The 25,172-nt window shown below is 38.4% G+C and overlaps 1 protein-coding gene across 1 annotated transcript in view; it reads left to right on the top strand.

Annotated features, from left to right (window-relative positions):
• The window catches only part of Ano3 (anoctamin 3), a 258,830-nt gene that overhangs the window by 125,004 nt on the left and 108,654 nt on the right, over positions 1-25,172 (top strand). Inside the window, exon 5 of the mRNA XM_028766961.1 lies at positions 18,179-18,337. Within this exon, the coding sequence (XP_028622794.1) occupies positions 18,179-18,337 (159 nt within the window). The remainder of the gene's footprint in view (positions 1-18,178; positions 18,338-25,172) is intronic.

Below are 25,172 nucleotides of genomic sequence, written 5' to 3'. Positions count from 1 at the left end.
CTGAGGGAATACACAAACAAAAATATCTTCCCGTCATGAGAAAGGATGGGTTTAGGTCCCTTCCAGATTCTATCTACAGGATCCTGCCATCTCACCAACAAAGGGAGATCAATTGTGGTTGTCTTTGTCAGGGTTTCTATTCCTGCACAAACATCATGACCAAGAAGCAAGTTGGGGAGAAAAGGGTTTACTCAGCTTACACATTCACTTCGCTGTTTATCACCAAAGGAATTCAGGACTGAATCTCACACAGGGTAGGAAGCAGGAGCTGATGTAGAGGCCATGGAGAGATGTTACTTACTGGCTTGCTTCCCCTGGCTTGCTCAGCTTGCTTTCTTATAGAACCCAAGACTACCAGTCCAGGGATGACACCACCAACAATGGGCCCTCCCCACCTTGATCACTAATTGAGAAAATGCCTTTCAGCTAGATTTAATGGAGGCATTTCCTCAACTGAGACTCCTTTTCTGTAATAATTTCAGCTTGTGTCAAGTTGACACACAAAATCAGCCAGTAAGTGGCGTATGCTAATGAAAAATAATGAGATATTTTGTGTTTAATATATTTTAAAGTATTTAGTGTTGTTATGGTCATTACCTATTGAACATTGGGGCAGAGCAGGGTGTAGTAAGGGGCTGTGGATTGCCTTTTTGGCTGGGTTTTGAGGGTTCAGTGTGCCTTTTCAATTATACCTTGTCCTTGGGGATTATAAGGGATCCCATACAGTACATAATTTCCCACTTATAACAGAAGATTTTAAAATGAATGCTAGTAAAGGCAGGGCAGCATTTGGGTTTAATTTGTTGTGGCAAGCCCATAATTACAAATAAGGAGAGTATGTGGGATATAAGAGTTTAGAGTTTCCTCTCAGAGGCTCATATGAAATGGGTGTGTATATTGTAACAAAAACATATTTTTGTTGCCCAAATTGGGGTACATGGGTGACATCAATCTGCCAGAGGACACTAATCTCAGGAGTTAACTCCCATTTGTTGTGTTGTAGGGGTACTTATTAGTGACGTACAGGAATTGCAAATTTTATTATGATCCATTGTAGTTGATTGGATAGAATATGAGGGAATCTGGATTGTAATCCTTTAAGATTACTATGGCATAAGAGTGAAAATTCTTTGCTCGTTCAAGGGTAACTATAAAAATTTCCACTGAGTCAACTTGGTTAGCCAAGGAGTTTCCCTTGGATACAGAGTCAGGTAGGGGGTCTGAAATTAAACATGTTGGACAAAGAGACGATCAGTCCTCCCCTGAATCAAATTGCAAACTCATGAGCAGTGGGATGGGGATTTTCATCTAACTGGACAAAGGATTTGGCTAGCCAGAGGAGTATGCTAATAACATACACACTGTCAGAAAATAAATTGGAAGAACTGTCTTCTTCCTTCAGGTTCATGTAGACAGCACAGAGTACCCTGAATTTGAGAAAGTGGTCAGGGAGCTCTTGGAAATGAGTAATTGTGGGTTCATCTCTGGGGTGGAAAAGTATGACTGCAATCTCAATCTCCCACCTCTCTGCTTTTCCTTGTCAGTGAAGACAGAGGGTTCCTCAGACCTTAGTTTTCATGAAAAGAAGTGGGATCGGGGGAGGGTTGGCCAGCCATATCAGGAGAGCAGAGGCCCATTTTCTCATTAGAATAATAGTTATCTATTTGCCCAGAGAACCCCATTAGTCTGACGGCAAAGTGGGAGTGATTTTTAAGTAACCACTGGAAATCCAAGAAAGAGAAAAGGAGGCCACGAGGATGTCTGTAAGACCCTGTCTCTTAGCTTTATCATAGAGTCCAGGGCATAAACCTTTGTTAGGAGTCTTGGAGTGCTGCCAATAGGTGTATGGAGCCATCCCAAAACTCCCTGAAGTTGATATAGGACCACCATGAGGGTGCAGGAAAAGTTGAATATGGGTTGGTGGACAGTTTTATCTGGTGTGTATGGAGCTGGGAACATGCCCTGAAGCAAGTCATTAATCCTGGAAAGAGCTTGTTTGGCCTCAGAGGTGAGTGTTTGGTGAGTGGGGTGGGAGAGGGGAGGTTGTTTCCTTTTAGGAGGTCAAAAAGAGGCTTTAGGTATTCTGTAGGGATAGTCAGCCATAACCGGAGACATTTGAGGTTTCCCAAGAAACTCTGGAGGGAATTGAAATTTAGTGTTTGGGGAAATGTTAGAATAGGCTTAAGAGGACAGATATTAAGAATATTTCCATCCCCCAAGACCGTGCTGTGGGAGAATGAATTATATCTTATTTGGGGTTATTTTGAATTCTATTTATATTAAAGCAGGAACCAGCAATTTTTTGAGGTCATGGGGTAAAGTTTGTGTTTTTAATCTCCCCTGATCAATATACCATCTATATAATGATAAATGTATATTCCCTTTTCTAAATATGGTTTCAGGGCAGCAGCAACCACATCCTGGCATATAGTAGGGCTGTTGTCTATCCCTTGGGGGAAGACTCTCCACTCATAACAGGATGCTGGCCCAGAGTTGTTAATTTGGGGTACTGAAAAGGCAAAATGTTGGCAATATTTGGGGTGTAGGGAGATAGAGAAAAAATCTTTAGTATCTATGGCCAATAGTAGTGTATTGGCTGGGACAATAGTAAAGTATTGCAGAGACAAGTAGAAGACTCCTCTGGGAGGTCTCAAGATCTTCATGGTCATGTCGATGGCCCATAGGTCTTGTAACAGCTGCCATCTCCCAGAATTCTTTTTAATTACAAAGATGAGAGTATTCCATGGGCTAAGGAGGAGGCAGATACATTGGCGTTGGAGTTCTTTAGTGAGCTGAATAAGAGCTTCTAATTTCTCCCTGGTTAAATGCCATTGTTCAACCCAGATGAACTCATTTAAGACCCACTTGAAGCAGGGAGTATCGAACAGTGGCTCTTAGAATTGTGGGTGACTCCTGAGAGGGTATTGGTTGTAGTCCTCTATCTGGATACATTCATCTTCCATGTTATGGGAAAAGACTATATCTTCGACTTGGTTGGTGGCCATTTCCACTTTATCAGGTCTGATAAGGCCAGCAACACCATGTTGAGCTTCTCATTTGAAGGCCTTTTGTGATATATGCCCAAAAGGAGCTTTGTATGTCCATTAGTTGGAGCTCAGGAATTAGTTTCCAATACTTTCAGACCTCAGATCATTGTCAAGGGTTCTACTGTCTGCTCTAGCGTCAATTAGGCATTTAAATATTTTCCCCCAATTTTTATATTGAGTTTGGGGTGTGAGCCTTCCAAAATGTTAATGACTCACAAGATTGTGAGAGTTTTCTCTCTTATTGTTGGGTCTGAGGATTGTCCCTTTGGGGATTTAAAAGCTCAAGTTGCCATCTTTATCAAATGTGCGAAGCCAATCCTTTTTTCAATGCAATTTTCTATGGCATCAGGGACAGAAGTCTTTAAGATGGGCAACTCCAAGCCCTTAGAACAGCCAGAGCTAGGATATTTGCCTTTTCAGTGTCCCACCTTTTCACATTTAAAATATTTTCCTTTTGTTTTACAGACTATGACAAAGACATGGGCTAGGGAAGAGGCCTTATGGCAAAAAGCTATCCCAATATCTTGAGTAGGAACTGCCTATTTACCCTAACATGCCAGCCAGTGTTCTGAGGCCAGCACTCTCAAATTATTCCTTTAAGGAGGATTTTTCTAACCAGAGAATCAGCAATTCTGTGTTCTAGGCTCATTTTTGTTCTAAATCAGAAAGAGGTTCCTCTGGTTTTTGCCAGAGAAGTAAGAAATCTCCATCTTGAAATATGGAAGCATGGGTGTGTATTATCCTATATCCTAGGCTTTGAAGGGACAAAGTTGTACTTAATCAAAGTACCCCAGAGTTTGGGTAGGCTTTTGTGCTTCAGTGGAAAAGTTATTTTGGCCAAAAAGCATGTTGAAGCCCCAGAGGATATTTTGTTAGTTTTGATTTTGATTTTTTCCTGGTATGTTGGAGGCATTCATTCCTATATAAAGCCTCCCATTGAAGGAACAGGAGGCAAGGCAAGAACGCACAACAGATGTGGCACCGGTCTGTGCTGTACTAAGGGTGGCATGAAAGCTCAAGAGAATGAATTTAGTCCAAGGGGCATGAATACCATCCTTTCATATGGCTCATCTAAATTCTTTTAATTCATGGCCTGGTAGAGTTACCAGTCTAGGGCCTGAGAGCAACTGGATTAAACATTAACAGGGAAAGCCAAGATGTTATTTCCATTGTGGGAAAATTTGAAAGAGTTTCTTATCTTGCATAATTGTTGAGTGGTAGTTTTCAGGGTCAGCAAACATGAAGACTTCAAGAGTTATATGAGTGTCCTTATTGGATGACATAAGAGGAGAGAATAAGGTAGCAGTGGTCAGTAAAGAAAGGTGGGTGTAGGAAGGAGGTCAGTGGTTATTTCCTATCTAATGCATTTGATGGTTTGTTCAAGGGCAGCGAAGTCCAACACAAAGCCCTCTTCAGGCCCTCATCAGAATCATTACTGGGAGTAAGGAGTTTGAGTTCATCATGAGTTTCTTTCTGGGAGGGGCACACACTGCCAGGTATCCCAAATGATGGATAGGAAGACGGGGAGGGTGTCCCTCCTTGGACTTCTAGGGAGGTAAGCCACCCAGGTCCAAACGTCAGTGTCATAGGCGTTACTTTCTTCTGGAAGAGTTTAACTCCCAACAGCTTGAGGATGGCCCAAAGGCTCCTAATTTGGAACTACTTCTGGTTACAAGTGGAATTTTCCTTGACCAAGAAACAAGTGCTCAATCAAAGAAGGAACATTCCAAGGATTGCAGGTGTTCCAAGGGACTCCACTGAGACTGGGATGTAAAGTCTGTCTGCAAATTAAAGAAAGCAGGCAACCAACCTTAGGGCTTTTAATGTCATTGCTTTACTAGGCTTTAGAGAGGGTTTTGGGTTTTTGTTTGTTTTTTTGTTTTGTTTTTCCTCTGACTCCTGAAGGGCTGTCTGGATCCAACCAGAAAACTAAGGACCTTCAGTCAATGTTAGGAAATAGACCTGGTCAAAAGACTGACCCTTCACTATAGTCAGTCCCTTGGAATGGCTCTAACTGAAAACAAAGGAGGAAAGGAAGAACAAAGAACTAGCTGACCCTCAGATCAGGGTGGCAAGGCAAGATGCTAATATCCCTCAGAGGGAAGTACTTACCCTATTTCATGCTTCTGGGAGGATCCTTGTTCAAGTCCCATATATGGATGCCCTACCCCCAATTGCCCATTTAGCACTTTTGGTCTCAGTATGTAGAGGAGCTATGGAGCAGGGTCTTCAGTGGCAGTGAGTAAATGCATTTACTGAAATGGAGGTGTTGAAACCCTGATATTTAAGGTAGAGGTCTCAGAGTTCCTCTGAGATCGTGCAAAATGGAGGACTCCCTTTTCACAACAGGGTTTCCACTTCTCTGATGTTACATGAGGCTGCCGACCTGGTATCCTTTACCTGAGATAGGTCATGTAGTTCTTGACAAACCTACAAGTTCAACTTCCTCTTCTCGATAAGAGAACCAGCCCAGCAAGTATCTGAGATTCTAGAAATGCCTCTCTATGCAAATGAGGCATTCCCATTTAAACTCTAGCCAATGAATTACATTCACCCTGAAAACTTCTTCCCACTCTCCAAGGTTTATATATAGCCTTTGTTCACCCCGAATAAAGTGTATTCGCACAAGCTATTTCACTGAAAATCGTCTAAGAGAGCTGGTTCTTTAAGTATCATCTAAAAGAGCTGTAATGCTAAAATCCTCAGAGGAGACCTCTCCCCACCCCATTTTTCCAGGCACTTCTAGTCAAACTGGAATCCTCAGCTTTTCCAGTCTCCAATTCTTACTGAGAGAGAAAACAGAAAGTGCCTCCACAACTGGCACCTAACCACACTAGATTATATAGCTCAGCGGGGACAGGTGAGGGGGAGGGCAAAAGAGGAAGTGTAGATGGGACAGGGACCTTCCAAGCTTATCAACTAGAATAGCAGACTGCTGATCACATGATTTCTGAAAAGCCAGTTCTCTGCCAGGGAAACAGAAGTTTAACTGGCTTTATCATGATGTGACCTTTGTTTCTATGGAGTTGAGTAGGTCCAAGCCTGATTTTAGTAGGGAGCAGCTCCACTCTTGCAATGCTCTCTGAGAGCTGTCTGGGGTATGGACATTGTTCTACCATTTCTCATCTGGCTTGAGAACACACACACACACACACACACACACACACTTCCCTAGAAATGGGAATAAAAATTAATATCTCAATAAGTGACTATTATCTATTTCCCTTCTTTTGAAAGACTGGAGAGTAGTCAGGCATCACAAAGCAAAGACATGCAACTGAGAAGGACATAAATCAGCCTCCAATGTTGTTTATAACTGTAGATTGAAGTTGAAGGTAAACATGAGCCAACAACTTTCTCATAGGCACGCCTGGCAGAAAGGCCTCTAAGAAGGGCTGCAAGGTATATAGATGGATGTTTATTATAGCTTTGCTGTAATCAAGAGAGGATGTAGTCCAAATGTCTGTCAACATTAGGAGATAGAACTTCTGTTGTATTATATGTTATGATAGTGCATGACAAGAAAAGAAATGCAAATAAATGAGAATTAGAAATGGATTTTACAGCTATGATTTTTCATGAAAGTAGCTAGACATAAATATCATTTTATGTTTATACTGGGATAAGAAGAATGTTTAGTGACATATCCGTTGTTGATAGAACTCAAGGAATGTACAAATATCAGAACCATAAAAGACAAAATTATGATTGCATTGAAAGTTCAGTATGGAGGACATCTTAACTACGAAGAGGATCTCAAGGGGATTTATGTAAGAGTGGTTGCGATTCTATTTCTGGAATTAATGGTTGTATAGATATTTATTTTGTAACACTTCATTAAACTATGAATTTGCTGATCTATTTTAGGGACTTATGATATATGGTATATATCATATAAGTATATATAAATTATGATATGCAGTATATATCATATATGTGTATGTAAGGAATATTTGCTTTTCCTTTGCTGTTTCCATTCTCAAAATGTTCAAATCAGTGTTCTTTACATTACCTATCTATGTTTTCTTTTATCTTTGTCCTGAAAAATACTATTTTCCTACAAGCTAAAGGGTTATTGAATCACTGAAAAACAAGCAAACTTCTAATACAAATTGATTAGATACGTGTTTTGTATGTGTGTGTTTCTTGCATTTGTGTGTGAATTTAGTATGCGTGTGTGCATGAGTATGTATGTGTGTTTTTGTTCTAGCATGTATGCTAATGTCAGATGACAACATACAGGACTTGGTTCTCTCCTTCTACCTAGTTCTTCTACCATGTGTGCTCCAGAGATGAAACTCTTGTCAGGATTGTCAGCAAACACTTTAATATGCTGAGCTGTCTTCCTAGCCCCATATAATTTTTCATTTTCCTTATAATAATAGAAAACATTTTAAGAATCTTTTAGAGTGGGTAAGGCAGTAACGGTATTCATGCATTCTCTCATTTATCTCATTATCTCATATAACCGTAGTAATAATCCTTCAGAATTGGTATTATAATTATTATTATTATTAAATAATAGCTGTAGAAATAGAGACTGATCACTATTAAACACAATAAACAAGAGACTCAGTTAACTGGAGACCAATTAATTTAATCCAGATTTAAATATCTCAATCAATATATAACATTGAATTTTACTAACTTGACAGTGTGGTCCACTGATGATCCAAAAACAGTCATAGACAGATGACAACCTAATATAATGTTCTAACCTTTACTGATTTTATTAAATTTACCAAGATAATGTGACTCCCCTACTGGGTACTGTAGCACATTCAATAGTTTTCTTGCTGACTACATACTGTTATTCAATTCCTTGTAACCACGCTTCTATATTCTGATCTCAGTATTCCATTAGCAAATGATGCGTATGACACACATTCCGAAGATAGGGAAAAGCTATTGTCAAAGCTATAGAGTATTACCCCAATATATCAGAAGGTGGAAAAATAAGAAAAACCCCAAGATTTACCCTGTAGGGGAGAACTTCACTTGGCCTACTAGTCAGATTGCTTTTAGACCTCATCAACCATAGGGCACCTTGAGGGGAGGGAGAAGAGTGCAGAATTCATGATGCACAAGACCTGATTTGTGAAGGTGATAGTTTTTAGTTCTGCCTAACAGCTAAATGCACGTGGTGGAGGTGGTGAGCAGGTTCAGGGGCTGGCTACATGTAAAAATCACTGGAAATATGCAGCATCTTCTTAGACTTGGGAATTAGCATGACTCATAGCACATAGTTAGTGTTCAATAAGTGGTTCTTAGATTCAAATAACTAACATACCCACCAATATAAATAAATTAAAATAATTCATGTCCTAATTTTATTTTTAAAATATCCTTAATAGACAAACCTCCACTACTACTTTGTAAATGGGCTAAAATTTTTATAAAGGTTTTCTTCTTAGCATGAGTCATAAGTCACAAATTCCTGATATATTATTTAAAATCAGATTTTCTAAAAGTTTCTGAGATCTGGGTCTTTCAAATACATGAATGATTGGGTTCAAAATGATTGGGAGATTATCAGTTTTCTAGTAACCTTTCTAACACTATAATAAACGCCATGACCAAAATCTTTGTAGGGAGAAATTTTTTTTCTGTTTTTCTTTTTTTTCTTTTGGCTTACACTTACTTCTGGGCTGTAATTCAACATTAAGAGAAGGTTGTGCAGAAACTCGAGCAGGAATTGAAGCACAAGCCAAGAAAAGTGCTGCATAATGGTTGCTCCCCGGGCTCATGCGCAGCTAGCATTCTTACATAGCACAGGTCTACCTGCCTAGGAAAGGTGCTGCTCATACTGCGCTGGGCACTTTCACACCACTCACCAGTCATTTCTCCATAGACATGGCCACAGGCCAATCTGTTGGAAACAATTCTTCACTTGAAGTTCTCACAGCAACCGGGTAACTCTACATTGTGTCAAGCTGACAAAACTAACCCCCACAAACAGGCACCTGATAAATTATCTGCAACTCAGATTTTCTGTGAATAGCCAATTTTTAATCTATGTCCTAGAAACAATAAATACAAGATCTTTTATATAAATTGGACATATCCCACACAGGTTGGAAAGTATTTCACTAAATCCTTCCAGAGATGAGATTGAATTTTATTGTCAAGCGTTTTTTTTTATTAAAAAGTACTTCAAGTTTTACTTTTTGTATCTATATATAATATATATATGATAAGCTTTCTGTTTATTCTTCATTTAAGCAAAAGATTTGTCTCAGATAATTAACTCCTCAGCTGATGATTGTCATATTTCAAACAAAGCAATCCTCTTAATCTTCTAACTACATAGCATTCAGATAGTTTAGAAAAGATTTCCAAATATTGCCCTGTTTTATTTTTGTCATGTAAGAAAACTGGAAAAATTCATTATTTGTAATTTAGATTTGACAGAATGATTGGATAATGAAGTATAGTACTGGTTAATGCAATTTCTGGCTGTGTTAGAACTGGCATACAGGTATACTACTGATGGTTTCTTACTTAAACAGAACTGGCATACAGTTATACTACTGATAGTTTCTTACTGTCAATAAGAGACCAGTTTTTGAAATAGGCAAGTGTTTCTTTTTTTTCTTCTTCTTCTCTTTTTTGTTTGATTTTCCAAGACAGGGTTTCTCTGTGTAGCCCTTTCTGTCCTGGAACTCACTCTATAGACCAGGCTGGCCTCGAACTCAGAAATCCACCTGCCTCTGCCTCCCAAGTGCTGGGATTAAAGGTGTGCGCCACCACTGCCTGGCAAGTGTTTCTTTAAATAAGTTTAACACCCACTTGGTGAAAAATAGAAAAATAGATATCTGTAACAACCAAAGTTCCACTTTCATTCCATGCTGTTATCAAAACAATATTAAGTCCTTTTGGAAAATGAACTGTTTTGTATGAGTTAAGGTGACAATCTCATTTATAGGGCTTAGTGAATGACTTTTACTTCACCTAATATACTGCTCTTATTACAAGGCTGAACTGCTGGTTTGTTGTTGTTGTTTTTAACTGAGCTGAAGAGGCCTGTATAGTAAGAAAAAAATACCCTAAATTTTGTTCTGTTTACACAGGGATGAAAATGGAGGAGAGATTGAGGAGATGGCCCACCAATAACTGGTCCAACTTGACACATATCCCATGGGAGAGGGCCAATCTCTGATACTATTAATGATACTCTTTGAGGCTTGCAGACAGGAGCCTAGCATAATTGTCTTTTGAGAGGTTTTACCCAGCAGCTGATGGAAACAGATGCAGAGACTTCCAGCCAAACATTAGGCAGAGCTCAGGGAGTCCTGTGAAAAAAAGGGGGAGCAAGCTTTAGGGGAGCTGGAGTAGTCAAGGACATTACAAGAAGACCTACAGAGTCAACTAACCTGGGCCCATGTGGGCTCACAGAAACTGAATCACTAACTAAAGAATATGCGGGAGCTGGACTTAGGCCCCTACACAAACATAGCAGATGTGCAGCATGGTCTCCATGGAGCTCCCCTAACAATTGGAGCAGGGGTTGGCTCTGACTCTGTTGCCTACCTTTGGACCTTTCCCCTAGCTGAGGTGCCTTGTCTGGTCTTAGTGGGAGAGGATGTACGACTTGATGTGCCAGGGCAGGTCGGTACACATGGGGCTCCGGTGAGGGGGGGAGCACTTTCCTTCTCAGAGGAGAAGCAGGGTGGTAATGGGATGAAGGATGTGTGAGGATGGGACTAGGAGGATGGGAGGCTGTGCTTGGGATGTAAAGTAAGTAAATTAATTAAGGGAAAAAATACAGAGCCTGCTGGGTCTTGGGTGTAAAATATCAGGCACGCTGTTAACGCTGAACTATTGTACTGCTGGTGTGAATGTTCAATGTGGATTCATATCATTGATCTTCTATAAATATTAGAGCGAAGAAGACGATAAATGAACAAACTATTTTTCTTGCCCTATAGTCTTTTAAATTAGCCCTACCTAGCTATGTATGGATCTTGATCTCACTTCTTTAATAACTTCCTACTTTCTTCCCTTTATGTTTTCTTCTTTCTACAAATGTTTATTGACTTTTACTATGTGTTTAGATAAAAGCTATATATTTGGACTACTCATTGAGCAAAATAGCAAAAAAGAGAGTCAAGAAACTCACCATGAGGAATTTTCTTCAGCAGATTGGCCTATGGGTACGCCTATGGGATAGGTTTTTAATTGCTAATTGATGGAGGAAGACCTCACCCACTGTGGGTACTGACACATCTGGGCAGGCAGTTTGGGGTTGGGTAAGTAAAGTAGTGGAGAAGAGGAAGGGGGAGGGAGTGGTCAGCCGTGTGTCTTCATGGACTCTACTTTAACCTGCTACCCAGAGTTTCTGTCACAGCTGTATCCTGTAAACCAAATAAAACCTTTCTCCAGAAAGTTACTTTTAGTCACTCTCTTATCACAGCAAGAAAAGAGCAAACTAGACCACTTACTTTCGTAAAAATTCTAATTCTACAAATATAACACTATCAGTAACAATATAGATAATTCGGTACAATAATAGAAGTTATCAAGTGCTAAGAAAAAGAATATTACAGAAAGTGGAATCACCATAGATAATCTATGGAGGACCTGAAAAAAAAAGGAGTCATCTGACCTCATCCAAATTGCTGAGATCACTCAGTACCTCACTCTTCATACTAAGATTGCAATAGAGAGTAGCAAAGTAGATAAGTCAGGCTGTTACAACAATTTAATCAAAAGGATACCAAAGTTACATACTGAGTGAAAAATAGTTCAAGTGATGAGAAAGGAGGAAGAGATTCTGTTTAACATAGTTTTTAGGACCACAAGATAAGATGCTTAAGTAGGTGGTCCTACTGGCTTAACTGTTTGCATTTTAGAACATCTGCAGATCAGCTAAACTTCTGGGTTTTCATATCAAGATGCACCTAAAAGGCTGTGTGGTATTAAATTAAATAACCTTTAAACCACTTAGTAAAATGTTTGGTTCCAAAGTAAATGAATTATAGCTATTATTGTCACTATTATGTAAGGCTTTGTTTTATCTGCTAGTGTAGGTGTCCTAGTTTTTAATATCAGATAGGGTTTTCTAGAGAAACAGAAAAGATTGAATGAATATATAAACATAAACACAAACACACAGGCATACACACACACACACACACACACACACACACACACACACATTACAAAATCTATTAAATCATAATAGTTACTACATCTGTGTCAGACCTGTGAAGCTGACAACCTGGGAATTGCTCTGGTGACAAGCCTTGGTGCTTCAGTAGCAACATTCGGGTGCAGAAAACCTGGAGAGTGCAGCAGAACTACTGATTTTCAACTGGCAATGGAGGAGACTCCAAAACACTAACTCTAATGTCAGCAAAGGAGTTAGCAGCCAAAGCAAGGGGAAGGCTAAGAAAGCAGCAAACAAATGATTTCCCTTCTGCCATGGCTTTTTTTTTTTTAAACTGGACTGTTACAAAAAGGTTTCTCCCTCCCCAACATCAGTTAAGGAATCATAACAACTCTTTAGTTGAGTGTCCCAACACAGCTGATTCTTATTTGTTGCAAATTGATATTGAAACCAACCATTGTAGTCTTGTTAAACTACTTCATAAAACATTTCTAGAAATCCTGTTAACTTTCTATTCATTAAAAATGTCTATGTACCACACATTCTTTTTCTGGAACTTGGAGTCTCTAGTAGAAGTATATACCAGGACTCCTGAAAAAGAGAACCTATTTGGGGGTGACATTCTCATTCACTTTCTTTTGCTTCCTTTATCTGAATGACATCTTGCATTTTAGTTCCATGAACACCACTTTCCTCAGTCCTTGGATTTCTGAAGCTGTACATGTATAATAATCAGATATGCATTTTTCAAAAATTATGCTAGCTCCCAGATGTTATGTAGTTTGTTTGAATCTCGAGAACACCTATCTAGTTAAAATGGAATAGCAAGCTAACGCAGTCATACAAATACTTGGGTAGGAATGAGTAGGAAATAGAGAACGGGGGACAGCTGAATATTAGCTGAGAATGTGGACCTAGATCCAGGCCTTGCTCTTCTGTGTGATCTTGGGCACTAGAATGGTACAATACCCTTAATAAGTCATCAGGAAGATGTCTTTAATGGTAAATCTAATTCTGTTGAAGCAATTTATGTCTTGCCCAATGTTGAACAGATTTGTTTCACCTTATGACATTTTATTTTGATATTTGTTTTTACAAAATTGAATGAATGAAATCAATAGATGAATGAAAGAAAGAATGAATAATTACCTGTCAATGTGAAGGTTAACAATTGAACTGCCACTTATAACTTCTGGGAGAGAAATTAGTTTTTCCTGGTTGACATTCGGGGCATTAATTACTCAAGACAGGCCTCAGGTTCAGGATTGGCTGGTCAACATATAATTGGACATCATGGCTTTTTGTGTCCTTTTATTTGATTACAGTTTGTAGGAGCATTTTGTTTTTGGGTACTTTGGAGGGGGGACTACTGGGGGTTCTTGTATCGGGTTTGTTTGTTTTTTGAGAAAGAACTTCAAGTTGGGTGAGTAGGGATGTACAGAGGGCCTGGAATAATTTAGGGGAGGGGAAGAATATAATCAAAACATATTTAAATTTAAGAAATTATTTTAAATGATAAAAATATAATGAAAAAGATCGTGGCACAACCTATATGGTCTTCATAGTATTTTAAGAAGGTAATGCTGTAAAGTTGTTGTCAGAGCATTACAGAACATTAGATAAGATATGTTTTTCTTCATTAAATTATTAATTCACTTTACACCTTAATTGCATCCCTACTCCTACCAATCCTACCCTCACATCTTCTTCCTCTTCTCCATTCCCTCATTCACCCATTCCCTTTTCCTTAGAGAATGAGTGGTCCCTCACAGGTATCAACCCATCCTGGTACCTCGAGCTGAAGCATAACTAAGGGCATCCTCTCCCACTGAGTCCAGACAACGCACCTCAGCTTTGGGAAAGGGATCCAAAGGCAGGCAACAGAGTCAGAGACAGCCCCTTCACTCTACCTCTACTATAATTGTTAAGGGATCCACATGAAGAATGAGCTGCACATCTGCTACATCTATGTAGTGGGCCTAGGTCCAGCCCCTTCCTGCTCTTTAGTTGCTAGTTCAGTCTCTGTGGTCCTCCATGGGCCCAGGTTAATTTACTCTGTAGGTTTTCTTGTGGTGTCCTTGACTTCTCTAGCTCCCTCATGCTTCCTGCCACTCTTCCACAAGACTGTCAAAGCTTCACCTACTATGGAAAGACTTACCTTGTCCCTTATTTTAGTGAAATTGATTTAAGTTTCTCTCCGTTTAATGTGATGCTGACTATTGTCTTGCTGTAAAAACATTTGTTGTGTTTGTTTATGTGCTTGTGTCTCTGATCTCTCCAAGACTTTTAACATGAAGGGATGTTAAATTTTTATCAAAGACTTTTTCAGTGTCTAATGAGATGAGCATATGGATTACTTCTTTAAATTTGCTTATATGATAGATTGCACTGGTGTATCTTCATATATTGAACCACCCCTGCATTACTGGAATGAAACCTACTTGATCATTGCTAATGATGATTTTGATGTGTTCTTGGTTTCCATTTTCGAATACTCTATTGACTATTTTGTGTCAATGTCATAAAGAAGATTTGTCTGAAATTGTCTTTTTTTGAGTCTTTGTGTGGTTTAGGCATCATGGTGACTGTGGCCTCATAGAACGAGTTTGGCCATGTTCCTTTGCTTCTATTTTGTGGAATAGTTTGAGGAGTGTTGGTATTAGCTCTTCTTTGAAGGTCTGGTAGAATTTCTTGCTAAAACCATTTGGCCCTGGGATTTTTTGGTTGGAGACTTATAATAACTGCTTCTACTTATGTAGGGGATATCATAATATATACTTATATATGTTATAGGACTATCGAAAACAGTTTATTTTGATTTCATTTTTCGGAAGTGGTATATATCTAGAAAATCATCCATTTCATTCAGATTTTCCAGTTTTGTGGAATACAGGTTTTTTGAAGTAGAACCTGATGATTCTTTGGATTTCCTCAGTGTCTGTTTATTATGTCTTTTGATTTCCGAGTTTGTTAGTTTGGATACTGTTTCTCTGCCTTTTAGTTAGTTTGGCTAAGGGTTTGTCTATCTTGTTGATTTTCTCAAAGAACTAGTTGTTGGTTTTGTTAATTCTTTGTATTGTTCTCTTTGTTTCTAATTTGAGCCCTGAGTTTGATATTTCCTGCCATCTACCCCTCTTGGAGTGTGTTTGCTTTTGTTGTTGTTGTTGTTGTTGTTGTTCTAGAACATTCAAGTGTGCTGTTAAGCTACTAGTATAAGATCTCTCCAGTTTCTTTTTGTAGGTACTTAGGGTTATGAACTTTCGTTTTTACATTGCTTTCATTGTGTCCCATAAGTTCGGGTATGTTGTGCATTTATTTTCATTGAATTATAAAAAGCCTTTAATTTCTTTCATTTTTTTCTTCCTGACTCAGTGACCATTGTGTAGAGATTCAGTTTCTATGACTTTGTAAATTTTCTGTTGTTTTTATTGTTGTTGACCTCCAGCTTTATCCTTGGTAGTCTGATAAGATACATGAAGTTGATTCAAGTTTCTTGTATTTGTTGAGGCTTGTTTTGTGGCCATTGACTTTATGGTCAACTTTGGAGGAGGTCCCATGTGTTCCTGAAAAGATATATATATATATATATTTGTATTATGGTGAAATATTCTGTAGGTATCTGTTAGGTCCATTTGATTCATAACCTCTATTAGTTTCACTATTTCTCTGTTCAGTATCTGTCTTGATGACCTTTCTATTGATAAGAGTGTGGTTTTGAAATCTCCCACTATTAATGTGTGGGGTTTGATGTGCAATTTAAGCTTTAGTAATGTTTCTTTTACAAATAAAAGTGCCTTGTATTTGGTGCATAGATTTTCAGAATTGAGTCATCATCTTGATGAATTTTTCCTTTGATGAATATAAGTGTTCTTCCAAATGGCTTTTTATTAATTTTGGTTGAAAGTCTATTTCATTACATATTACAATAGCTACTCCAGCTTGACACCTAGGTTCATTTTCTTAGAAAACTTCTTTCCAACCCTTTGCTCTGAGGTAATGTCTACCTTTGGTGCTGAGATATGTTTTGTTTGTTTGTTTGTTTTGTTTACAGCAGATCTTTATATGATTAGATTTAAGGTCGTTTCCTTGTGCGTTGGTTGTGTTAGGATATCCAGGGCTTGCTGTAGTAGGATTGTGGGAGGAGCTAATGTGGGAGGAGTTAGTTGAGGAAGAAGAGGAGTAAGGAGGAGAGGAGGAAAAGGAAGAGGAGAAAGAGAGAGAGATATAGGAGCAATGGAGGCGCATGTTCACGTGTCTGTAGTAGCCAAAGGTCGTTGGTATGTCTAGGTTGGGTATTGGGTTACACTTCTGATTATGTGGGCATCTTGTTATTAATCATTACCAAACATATAAAACCTTTGATTAATCTATAAGAATTAGAGTCTCATTCAGTTACTGGGTCCAAATGGATGGCTAAATGGTCTGGGCAATGCCCAGCCTTGTGGAGACAGCATGGAAGATTGGCAGAGCCATCTCCCACTCTGGTGTCTCGTGAGTGGCAGGGCTGGTGTTTCTGGCTGGCCGATTCTAGCTGCTGCCCTTGTGGCCTCTGGCCGAGAAACATGGCGGCTAAGCTACACAGAGCCACCACAGCTTAGATAGTTGGCTTGACCAGAGGTTGATTTTAATTAATTACTACAACATAGGGAGGTGCCTAATTGCCCTGGCTTTTATTAATTATGTTTATATGTTGGCCTTTAGCCATCTGGTTGATCCTGGATGTTCCTGTTGTAGCATGTCTCAAGAAGGCAGGACTAACTTGCATGTTTCTGGTGTAGCAGGCCTTAGACAGGCAGCCTTGAACTAGACAATGATATTCAGGGGTCATTGCATGTCTGAGGGCAGCTGAGCATGCTGCCCTTAGACATGAGGACTTGGCTGGCAAGGGATTGTGGTGCAAAGCGATGTAATTTGGATGTTACTGGTGCAACAAGTCTGGTGAAGGCTGGTGGAGTGGTGAACAGACAATGGAGGGGGTGGTGCAGCATGTAACTCAGGGCAGCAGGACAATGGAGCCTCCTTGGGGTGGTGGTGGAGGTGGGGACAGCAATCTGCTCAGGGCAGCTGGTTAAGATATTTTAAGATGAATCCTGGAAGGAAGATAGCTAGCTGAAAATCCGCCAGTTTATAAAAATAGCTTCAGATAATAACAACAGCAACATGAGATCCTTCGAACTGCTGTGAGTAGGTATAAGGAGTGCACATGAGTGCTACAGTGAACAAGTTAAAGGACAAACCTCAGTCCTGATGGTTCCATCTTGTTTGAAAAAGACTTTTTTTGTCTTTGCTGCTGCATTTGCCAGAAAATTAGAAAACTCTTCAGTCTCTTCCTTCCATTTCCACATTGAGGCATGCTGGGGTCACTGAGGAATGCATTTTTGTGCCTGTATTGTACATGAGTTCTGAAGATCCACACTCAGTTCCTGAGGGATGCTCAGCAAGCATTTTTGTACATTGAGCCGCCTCCTCAGCATCTTCAGCCAGTCTTGATTAGCTAGCTTTGAGATTTAATGAGAGCTATTTCCATCACTTTGCAGTCATAGCCTAAGAGCAAACATTTTCCTAGGCTTGCAGTTCAGGAATTATTGTTTGGTCTCAGCATTATTGAACAAAGGTTTAGAAAAGAAGTGATTTGTGTGAGTTTTAAACAATACATGGTATTATGTTGGTTTCATTTCTTTCAGTCATAGTGTCTTTATCTTTGAAATGTAAGTTGTGAATGAGCATGATAACATGAAAACAATTACATGTTGACATGGTTTAGTCAATATAAAAGACATAATTGCTGTTTTTTGCTACAGAGCCTTATTGGATAATACATAGACCAACTCAGAGATGAGCCATCAAATTACAAACTCGCTAGCCTGTATCCTATCATAGATTGCAGACTAGCTTGAACTATCTTCCATACATCTCAGTAGGAGTATGAAACACAGATCTTTCTGGTTTGGTTTATCACAGCCTATAACCAGCATGCATGATTATCTAACTTACATAATAACCAATGTCTATTTTCCCACAGAATGACATGAATTACATAGCATCCAGTGGACTCTTATTCAAAGATGGCAAAAAGCGAATTGATTACATCCTCGTTTATCGAAAAACAAATATACAATATGATAAAAGAAACACATTTGAAAAGAACCTGAGAGCAGAAGGCTTGATGTTGGAAAAAGAGGTAAATGCTTTTCTATTATCAGTTTTGTGATCTAATATTCTGGAAAAAATATATTGTCAGTCATGTTTTAAAATATATAGTCTATGTCATGGAGCTTTATAAAATATGCTCATTTTCCCAAGCGTAAAATAAATATATATGTACTGTCCCACTTAAGTATCTATTTACTTCTTCCTTGATGTATTTCTATACATTTTAAATATTTTTCAAAGGGTGTGGCTAATTTTGAAGTTTTGAAAGCTGAATACATAATGATTATGCCCATTCAAAGTAGGAAACTATGCATTAGGAAAGCTTAAATATTGGAAAAGTGTTTGCAAAACTGCTGAAATGGAAGATAGATTGCTAGAAGTATAAATATTGGCCTTCACCCTCCTTTCTTTTGTGATTTTATAAGAAGCTTTTCAACGAACAATTTTTTCCCTTTACTTTTCTTTCTGGAAAAAAAGAAAAGAAAAAGATAGAAAATAAGTATAACACACTTTTCATAGTCCTGTGATGCTAAAATTGCCACCTTGCTGACTTTAGTTGAAAATTCTTTGATTTAATTTGTTTTGTAAACATCAATTTTCTCAATTTTTAATTATTAGTGTGTGGTGGTTGAGTATGTACACATGAGCGCAGGTGTTCTTGGAGACCAGAGTAACACATGTTAGGGAGTACTCAGTAAGCCCCTAAATGACTAAACTTATTTGTACTTATTAAAATTCTTTTAATACCTACAAAACAGCAGAAAGGCAAAGAGTTCACAATGAGAAAAACGTATTTGTGCTTTGCCAAATGACACAGAGCAGGAAAAGTGAAACTCTTGATTTCAATTTTTATCTTTTTTTTTTCCTATTCTTCCTGAGACCATTAACTCGGAATATTGCTATCCCCACTTACTAATCATACAGAAATCATTCATTGAAAAATGCATATAATAGGAAATTTTTATCATCCAATTTCCTTGTGATATATACTTTACTCAGGTTAGAATGAATACTTCCTAGCAGTTCATACAGAGAGTCCATTGAGTACTTCTGACAAATGGTTAAGTCATCATGCTCACATGCCTTCAATTATTTATTCAATTTCTAAATAATTGTACAAGCACTCAGCAAGTCGAGGGAACTTGCCTTTTAAAGTAGACCCAACTATTATGTGTACTGAGCTTACAATCTCTACAGAAAGTAGTCATACACAGAGGATACCATAATAGACATGACCACAGCTTCTTTCTACTCGACAGGGTTTTTTTCAGTTGAGACTTCTTCCTTGTCCCTCTAAACTTCTATAAAGGAAAATATTTCACTCTATATCTCAAAACAGTAATGTTCTACTCTTAAAGGATGCCTCTTAATTTTTGTGGTCTCTCTTTTGTTGTTGTTGTTGTTGTTGTTGTTTAGATTGGCACACAGCATGACAGAGTCCTCTAATTCCTGTTGCTCCTGGACAGGAGGTGTTCCGTTCTAGATTGAGTAGTTATAGGTTTCCCTACTCACCTTCAATTTCTTAGGATTTAGTTCACACAGTAAAGAGCTAGGAAAGCTGTGTCAGTAGATGAATTCAGACTAACTTCCCAGAGGACCTGATACCTCTGTACATTGTAGCTATTATAACACTAGTCTTATTTCCTCTTTCCTCTCCAGTGTTCCCATGTTAAAATAGATATTTTGTTGTTGATGATGATGGAAAAGATAAGGGGAGACCCATCCCTCCAGATTTCATATTAAAATTTTAAATCTGAGGTGGATGCTTTATATTTTTCTCTCTAAAGATTCTTAATTAATTTTGATCTTGATCTGAATATCACTAGTTTTATATCAAAGAGAGGAGAGAGATGTTGGGTGAAGGAAGAGAGGGAGAAAGAAAAGAAAAAGAAGATTGAATATATAGAGAGAACTTATATTGTGTTAGTTGATATTAATGACAAATAATGGATTTCATTGTGACGTGTTCAGACCCACGTAATAATTCAAACAAGGCAATGTCATATAAGAAATGCGACTGGTGACTCTGTACACCTTGAAAGAAAATGACTTGACTGGAAAAGAATCTATTAGTTAGTTTCTCTAGAAAAAACAGAATTGGAATAATTGTGTTTATTAGATTAGCTTAAACAGCAGATAGTCCAGTGGTGGATATTTGCAAATGGGGAAGCTGCACAGTCAATATTACAAGCACCTCAGCTGCCATAACCTGACTATGCAGGCTAGAAGATAGATACCTGGGGAGCCACTGATGCTTAGTCCATATTGGAAAGCCAAAGGGTTCTCCTATCATTGAATGACTACAGCAGCAACATCTCAGAGTGGACTCACTTGTAAGGGCCTACAGCAGCTGGATGCAGCACTAATCTTCCTTAGACCTTTCCATATCTGCACAATCACCAGAAGGTGCTTCCCACACTGCAAGATGGCCCCTCTGCTATGTTTCCGGGATATACTCTAACAGACCACTCATAGGTGACTGTCTTACCTTGTCCCGGCCTGCGGGTCTCGGTTATTCGTGGGGGCGAGGGGAACCAAAACCTGGAAGAGAAACGGGCGAGAGAAAGGAAGGACCGAAGCAAACGGTTGCTTGTCAAGAGCCGTGTATTTTAAAAAAGGCAAGCTTTTTATAACAAGCTCGGGTTAGGGGAGGGGGAAGGCAGGTGGGGTCATGGAAAGGTACAGCTTCTTCTTGGCCTGTGCCCTAGAACATTTTGTGGTTAGGGGCTTTTCTCAGAAGTAGCTATCTCTTTGTGCATCAGCTTTCAGCAGGATGAGGCATAGTCAAGGTATTCAACTGAACAGGATGTAGGTGGGTGACAAGGCTTCGGTTTCCAGGCGAGGGGGAAGGCTGGCAGGGGTCCCTGTTAGGGGTCCTGGTCTCTGACATTACCTCATTCTAGATCTCATCAAATTTACAACCAAGATTAATGGTCTCAGAGTCCATCTTAGAGAAACAGAAGAAATCTACCCACAGAAAGAAGCAACAACAGAACTGATAATTGTATGGAAAATGACTAATATTATGAAGGAAGTATAAAATAGGGAAAGTTAATAATCATAATACTGAGAAATACAAGTGTACATGATTGAAGTCTGTGTAACAAATGAAGATTATGACTTGAAAATAAGTTCTCTCATTAGGCTTTAAAATAATATGAAACATTTTAATGATGGTATCAAATATGTTTCAATGACAACATGAAACATATACTGGAAAAAAGGCAGTATGTATAATGGGAATATGTTTTAAAGGAGATAATCCAAAAAAAAAATGGTAGGAGAAGAACACAAGCATGTGAAATCATCATGGGTAAACTAAGGAGTGTCAGAGAAAACATACTGAGGGGAAGTCCAAGACCGGAAAGAGATCTGATCATTGAAGGATTTGGAGACGTTTAGGGAAAGCAGTAAGGCTGACTTTTCTAAGACAGATGCATACTCTGTCCTAGCAAGGAGAAGATGATGAGGTAGAGTAGTGACAGAAGATCATGGACGATGAGCACATATCATTCACCTCCTTGTCTATGAGAGGTAGGAAATCTGGCAGGGAGGAAAATCGACCTCGGTAGATTCTCTTTTATTCTATTAGACTTTCACTTATTACTTTAGATAAGGTGCTTGAATTCCTAAGAATAAGATTCAAGAGAAAGGAGGGGGGGATCACAGAGAAAGAAAATTCAAGGGTAGAAGTCCAAGAAAGGAAACAAACAAAAAAGAAAAAAAAGAGGCACTGGAGGGAAAATGGTCAGAGAAGAACAGAAATCATTTAAAATGTATTTGGGTCATCTAACACCAAATAGTCATTCCTGACAACATAATGCACACAATGCAAACATGCATGTCAGTAGCATTACACCGAGTTAGCATATATACATAGATGCATGTAATAACAATTAGTGAAAAAGTCATGGATTTGAAAGAGAGCAAAGAGGGGGTGTATGAGAGTGTTTGTAAGGAGAAAGGAAAGGGGGAAATGATGTGATTATATTAAAATCTCAAAAATAAAAGAAAAATATCTTTAGGAAAGAGTAAAATAAAATATTTAGGAAACTCAAAATTCCTAAATTATATGTTTGTATTGCATTTATTTATTTATTTATTGATTGATTATATGTGTGTTCAATTATCTCTGTGCATGTGCACCACAGATGTGCCTCAGAACATTTAGAGTTCAAAGGAAACTTGTAGAAGTAGGTTCTCTCCTTTTACTTTGTGAGCTCAGTGATCAAACTCATTTCATCAGGCTTGGCTACAAGCTCCTTTACTCACTAATCCATCTTGTCAGCCCCTTAACTAACATTTTAAACTGAATTTTACAAAAATTTATCTTTCTTGCAGTATTTTCAAAAATAGACTCATGACCCTAATTTTTATAGGAACAAAAGTCTTTACACTTAGTTCATTAGGATTTGAGTCATTATTTATAGTTTCATGTATAAATCAACCTGTTATGACAAATAAATGATAAGTAAACAAAAATAGTTTTCTAAAACAAGCATTCTAGCATTATATCACAAACCATTATTATTTGAGGATAGCCACAACTTCTAAAAATTACTTGTTTTAGGCTTCTAATGCCACTTAACAAATTATCACAAATTTGGCATTTCAAAATAAAACCCATTTTGTAGGCGAGAAATCTGATTTGAAGTGGTTGAGTGCTCAGTTTCTCTACAGAACATGAATCGGCATAAACCAGTCTGTTTCCAGGATGTCTTTGTGCCTGGACCTTGGACTACTCTGAAGTTCTCAGGACTGTGCTAAGTGCCCATTGCTTTGTTAAATCCCTACCCTTAAAGGGCATCCTCATTTTTTGCTATATATCTACTGTTTGCAAACAAACCAGTGAGGTATTTTACCGGCATCCTTATGCTATCTCTAATCTGTCTTGCCAGGAATGGATCAGTCCCTTTTATGAACTCAACCCATGGAGAATAATCTGACATCTTATTTAAAGACATCAAATGTGGCATGTTCAATAATAATCTAGTTGTGGAGTGCCGGATAATATCTTTACATATCCACGGATTATGATGGACAAGTATAATGAAGAACAGTGATTCTGAGAGTTCTGCCCACAACACTACTATAAAAAGAACATCAGCACTCTTCTTTCTTCATCTAAGCAAGAGGCTTACATGATAGATTATAACTTAAGAATATTTTGAAATAAAATGCTATGCTAATTTAGATGCATGGGGTGCATTAGTACGCAAATATTCATAGCTTTCTGAAATATCAAATCCTCCAGTGTGTTAGGATTAGTGATACAGAACAGTGGTGGAGCCCTTACATGTCCTCGGTGTTCGAGGATGTCAGGTCAGTGACCAGTTCTCACCCTTAAAAATATCAAAAACAACAACAAAAATCATTTTCAATATTATGAAGACTTAGAACATTAATTAGTTATTAATGTTTTTGCTAATGAGTGCTATGGGTTTTGTATGCAATTTATTTGGTAAATATTGAGTTAAACATATTCAGGACTTATTATTAGATGGTAGGAAAACCAGGTTTATGAAAATATTGCAAGACATGGATTCATTACTTGAAATATGGAAGTTAGGAAATCAGTCTGTGCTTTATAAATAAATATGCAGCAGAGCTAAGAACAGAGTTCTGCAGATAGAAGATCTCAAATTACATGTTAGTGTGGGTAGTTTCTAGAGGAAAGCATCATCAAGATATAGTGCATACCTGAGGGCCATCTTTCTGCAAAGGAAGGTGATTTGTCATTGTGAGATTTGTGTCTTGTAATCGAGTTACTAAGAGCAGTTTACCTTGCAGTAGTGATGGAAAACGTCTTGCGAGACCACATATTCTTTTCTGTGTTCTATATCCAATCTTTGCAAAATGACTTTGTGAAAACCTAACTTCTAAGTCACTTTTTCTCTCAGGAATAAATGTTCTATCTCCTGGGAATTTTGGGTGGAGTAATGAAATAATAATGAGAAGTGTGAAGGTTGCAGGTGCTTTGTTCCTCTGCAAAGCCTCCTCTCAGCAGAGGTGAGAATAGACCCAGATTGGCAGCTTGTGCTTCTAAAGCAAAGGTGATTTTTCTCCATGACAGCAACACCTTGTCATCAATAGCACTGCCTCACTTGCTACCTGCAGAGGAGGAAACCAGTTACCTTTTGTGTTTTCAACTGGAGATAAAACAAAAGAGACATTAAGTTGGGAAGTTATAAAAAAAATCAGTACATACTGATTAAAACAATCTCTCAATGTGTCTGCATTTAAAGCGAAGGCATGGAAATGAGGTGGTTCTAGCTGTGTGCACTTAGCCTGACATTTTCCTCGGTGATGACAGTCACTGCAATGCACACTCCCTCCTTCCAAAGCAGCCTCTTATTTTAGGTGATGAGATTATTTCACATGAAGAGCTTGACAGCAATGAATTAAGAATATGTAAGAAGCAAGCTGTTCACAGCTGTTACTGTTTTGGTTCTTGACATAGTACCCCACTGCAGAATAGTCAGGCTTTTCAGACTTTCCGGGTCTTTTTTTTTTTTTTTAACCTGCTTGTGGAGGAATTTTACTCCAGCAAAATGGCTACCCTGGCAAGGGATCATATCCAAAGACCTAAGTCTGTGTGATCCTTCTAGAATACAGACATGTCTTTAGCACACATCTTTAATCCCAAACAATGCTGTCTAATGGAGGGGAAGACAAATCAGAGAAAGATTTGATAGAATGAGTCTGAAGTTAGATACACCCTACTTTTACTAGTACAGAATGGAAAGAGAGGCTACTTAAGAGTAGTTCAGGGAAAGAAGTAGAGTTGAGTTCATGCAATTCCTTTCAGTTCACTAAGTCACTGCAGTTCAGTTCATGGCGTTCAGAAGCCGTTTTTCTAAAGA

The sequence above is a fragment of the Grammomys surdaster genome, unplaced genomic scaffold, assembly GCF_004785775.1.
Source record: "Grammomys surdaster isolate TR1022 unplaced genomic scaffold, NIH_TR_1.0 170, whole genome shotgun sequence".
NCBI lineage: Eukaryota > Metazoa > Chordata > Mammalia > Rodentia > Muridae > Grammomys > Grammomys surdaster.
This window is presented reverse-complemented; position numbering and strand designations above follow the sequence as displayed.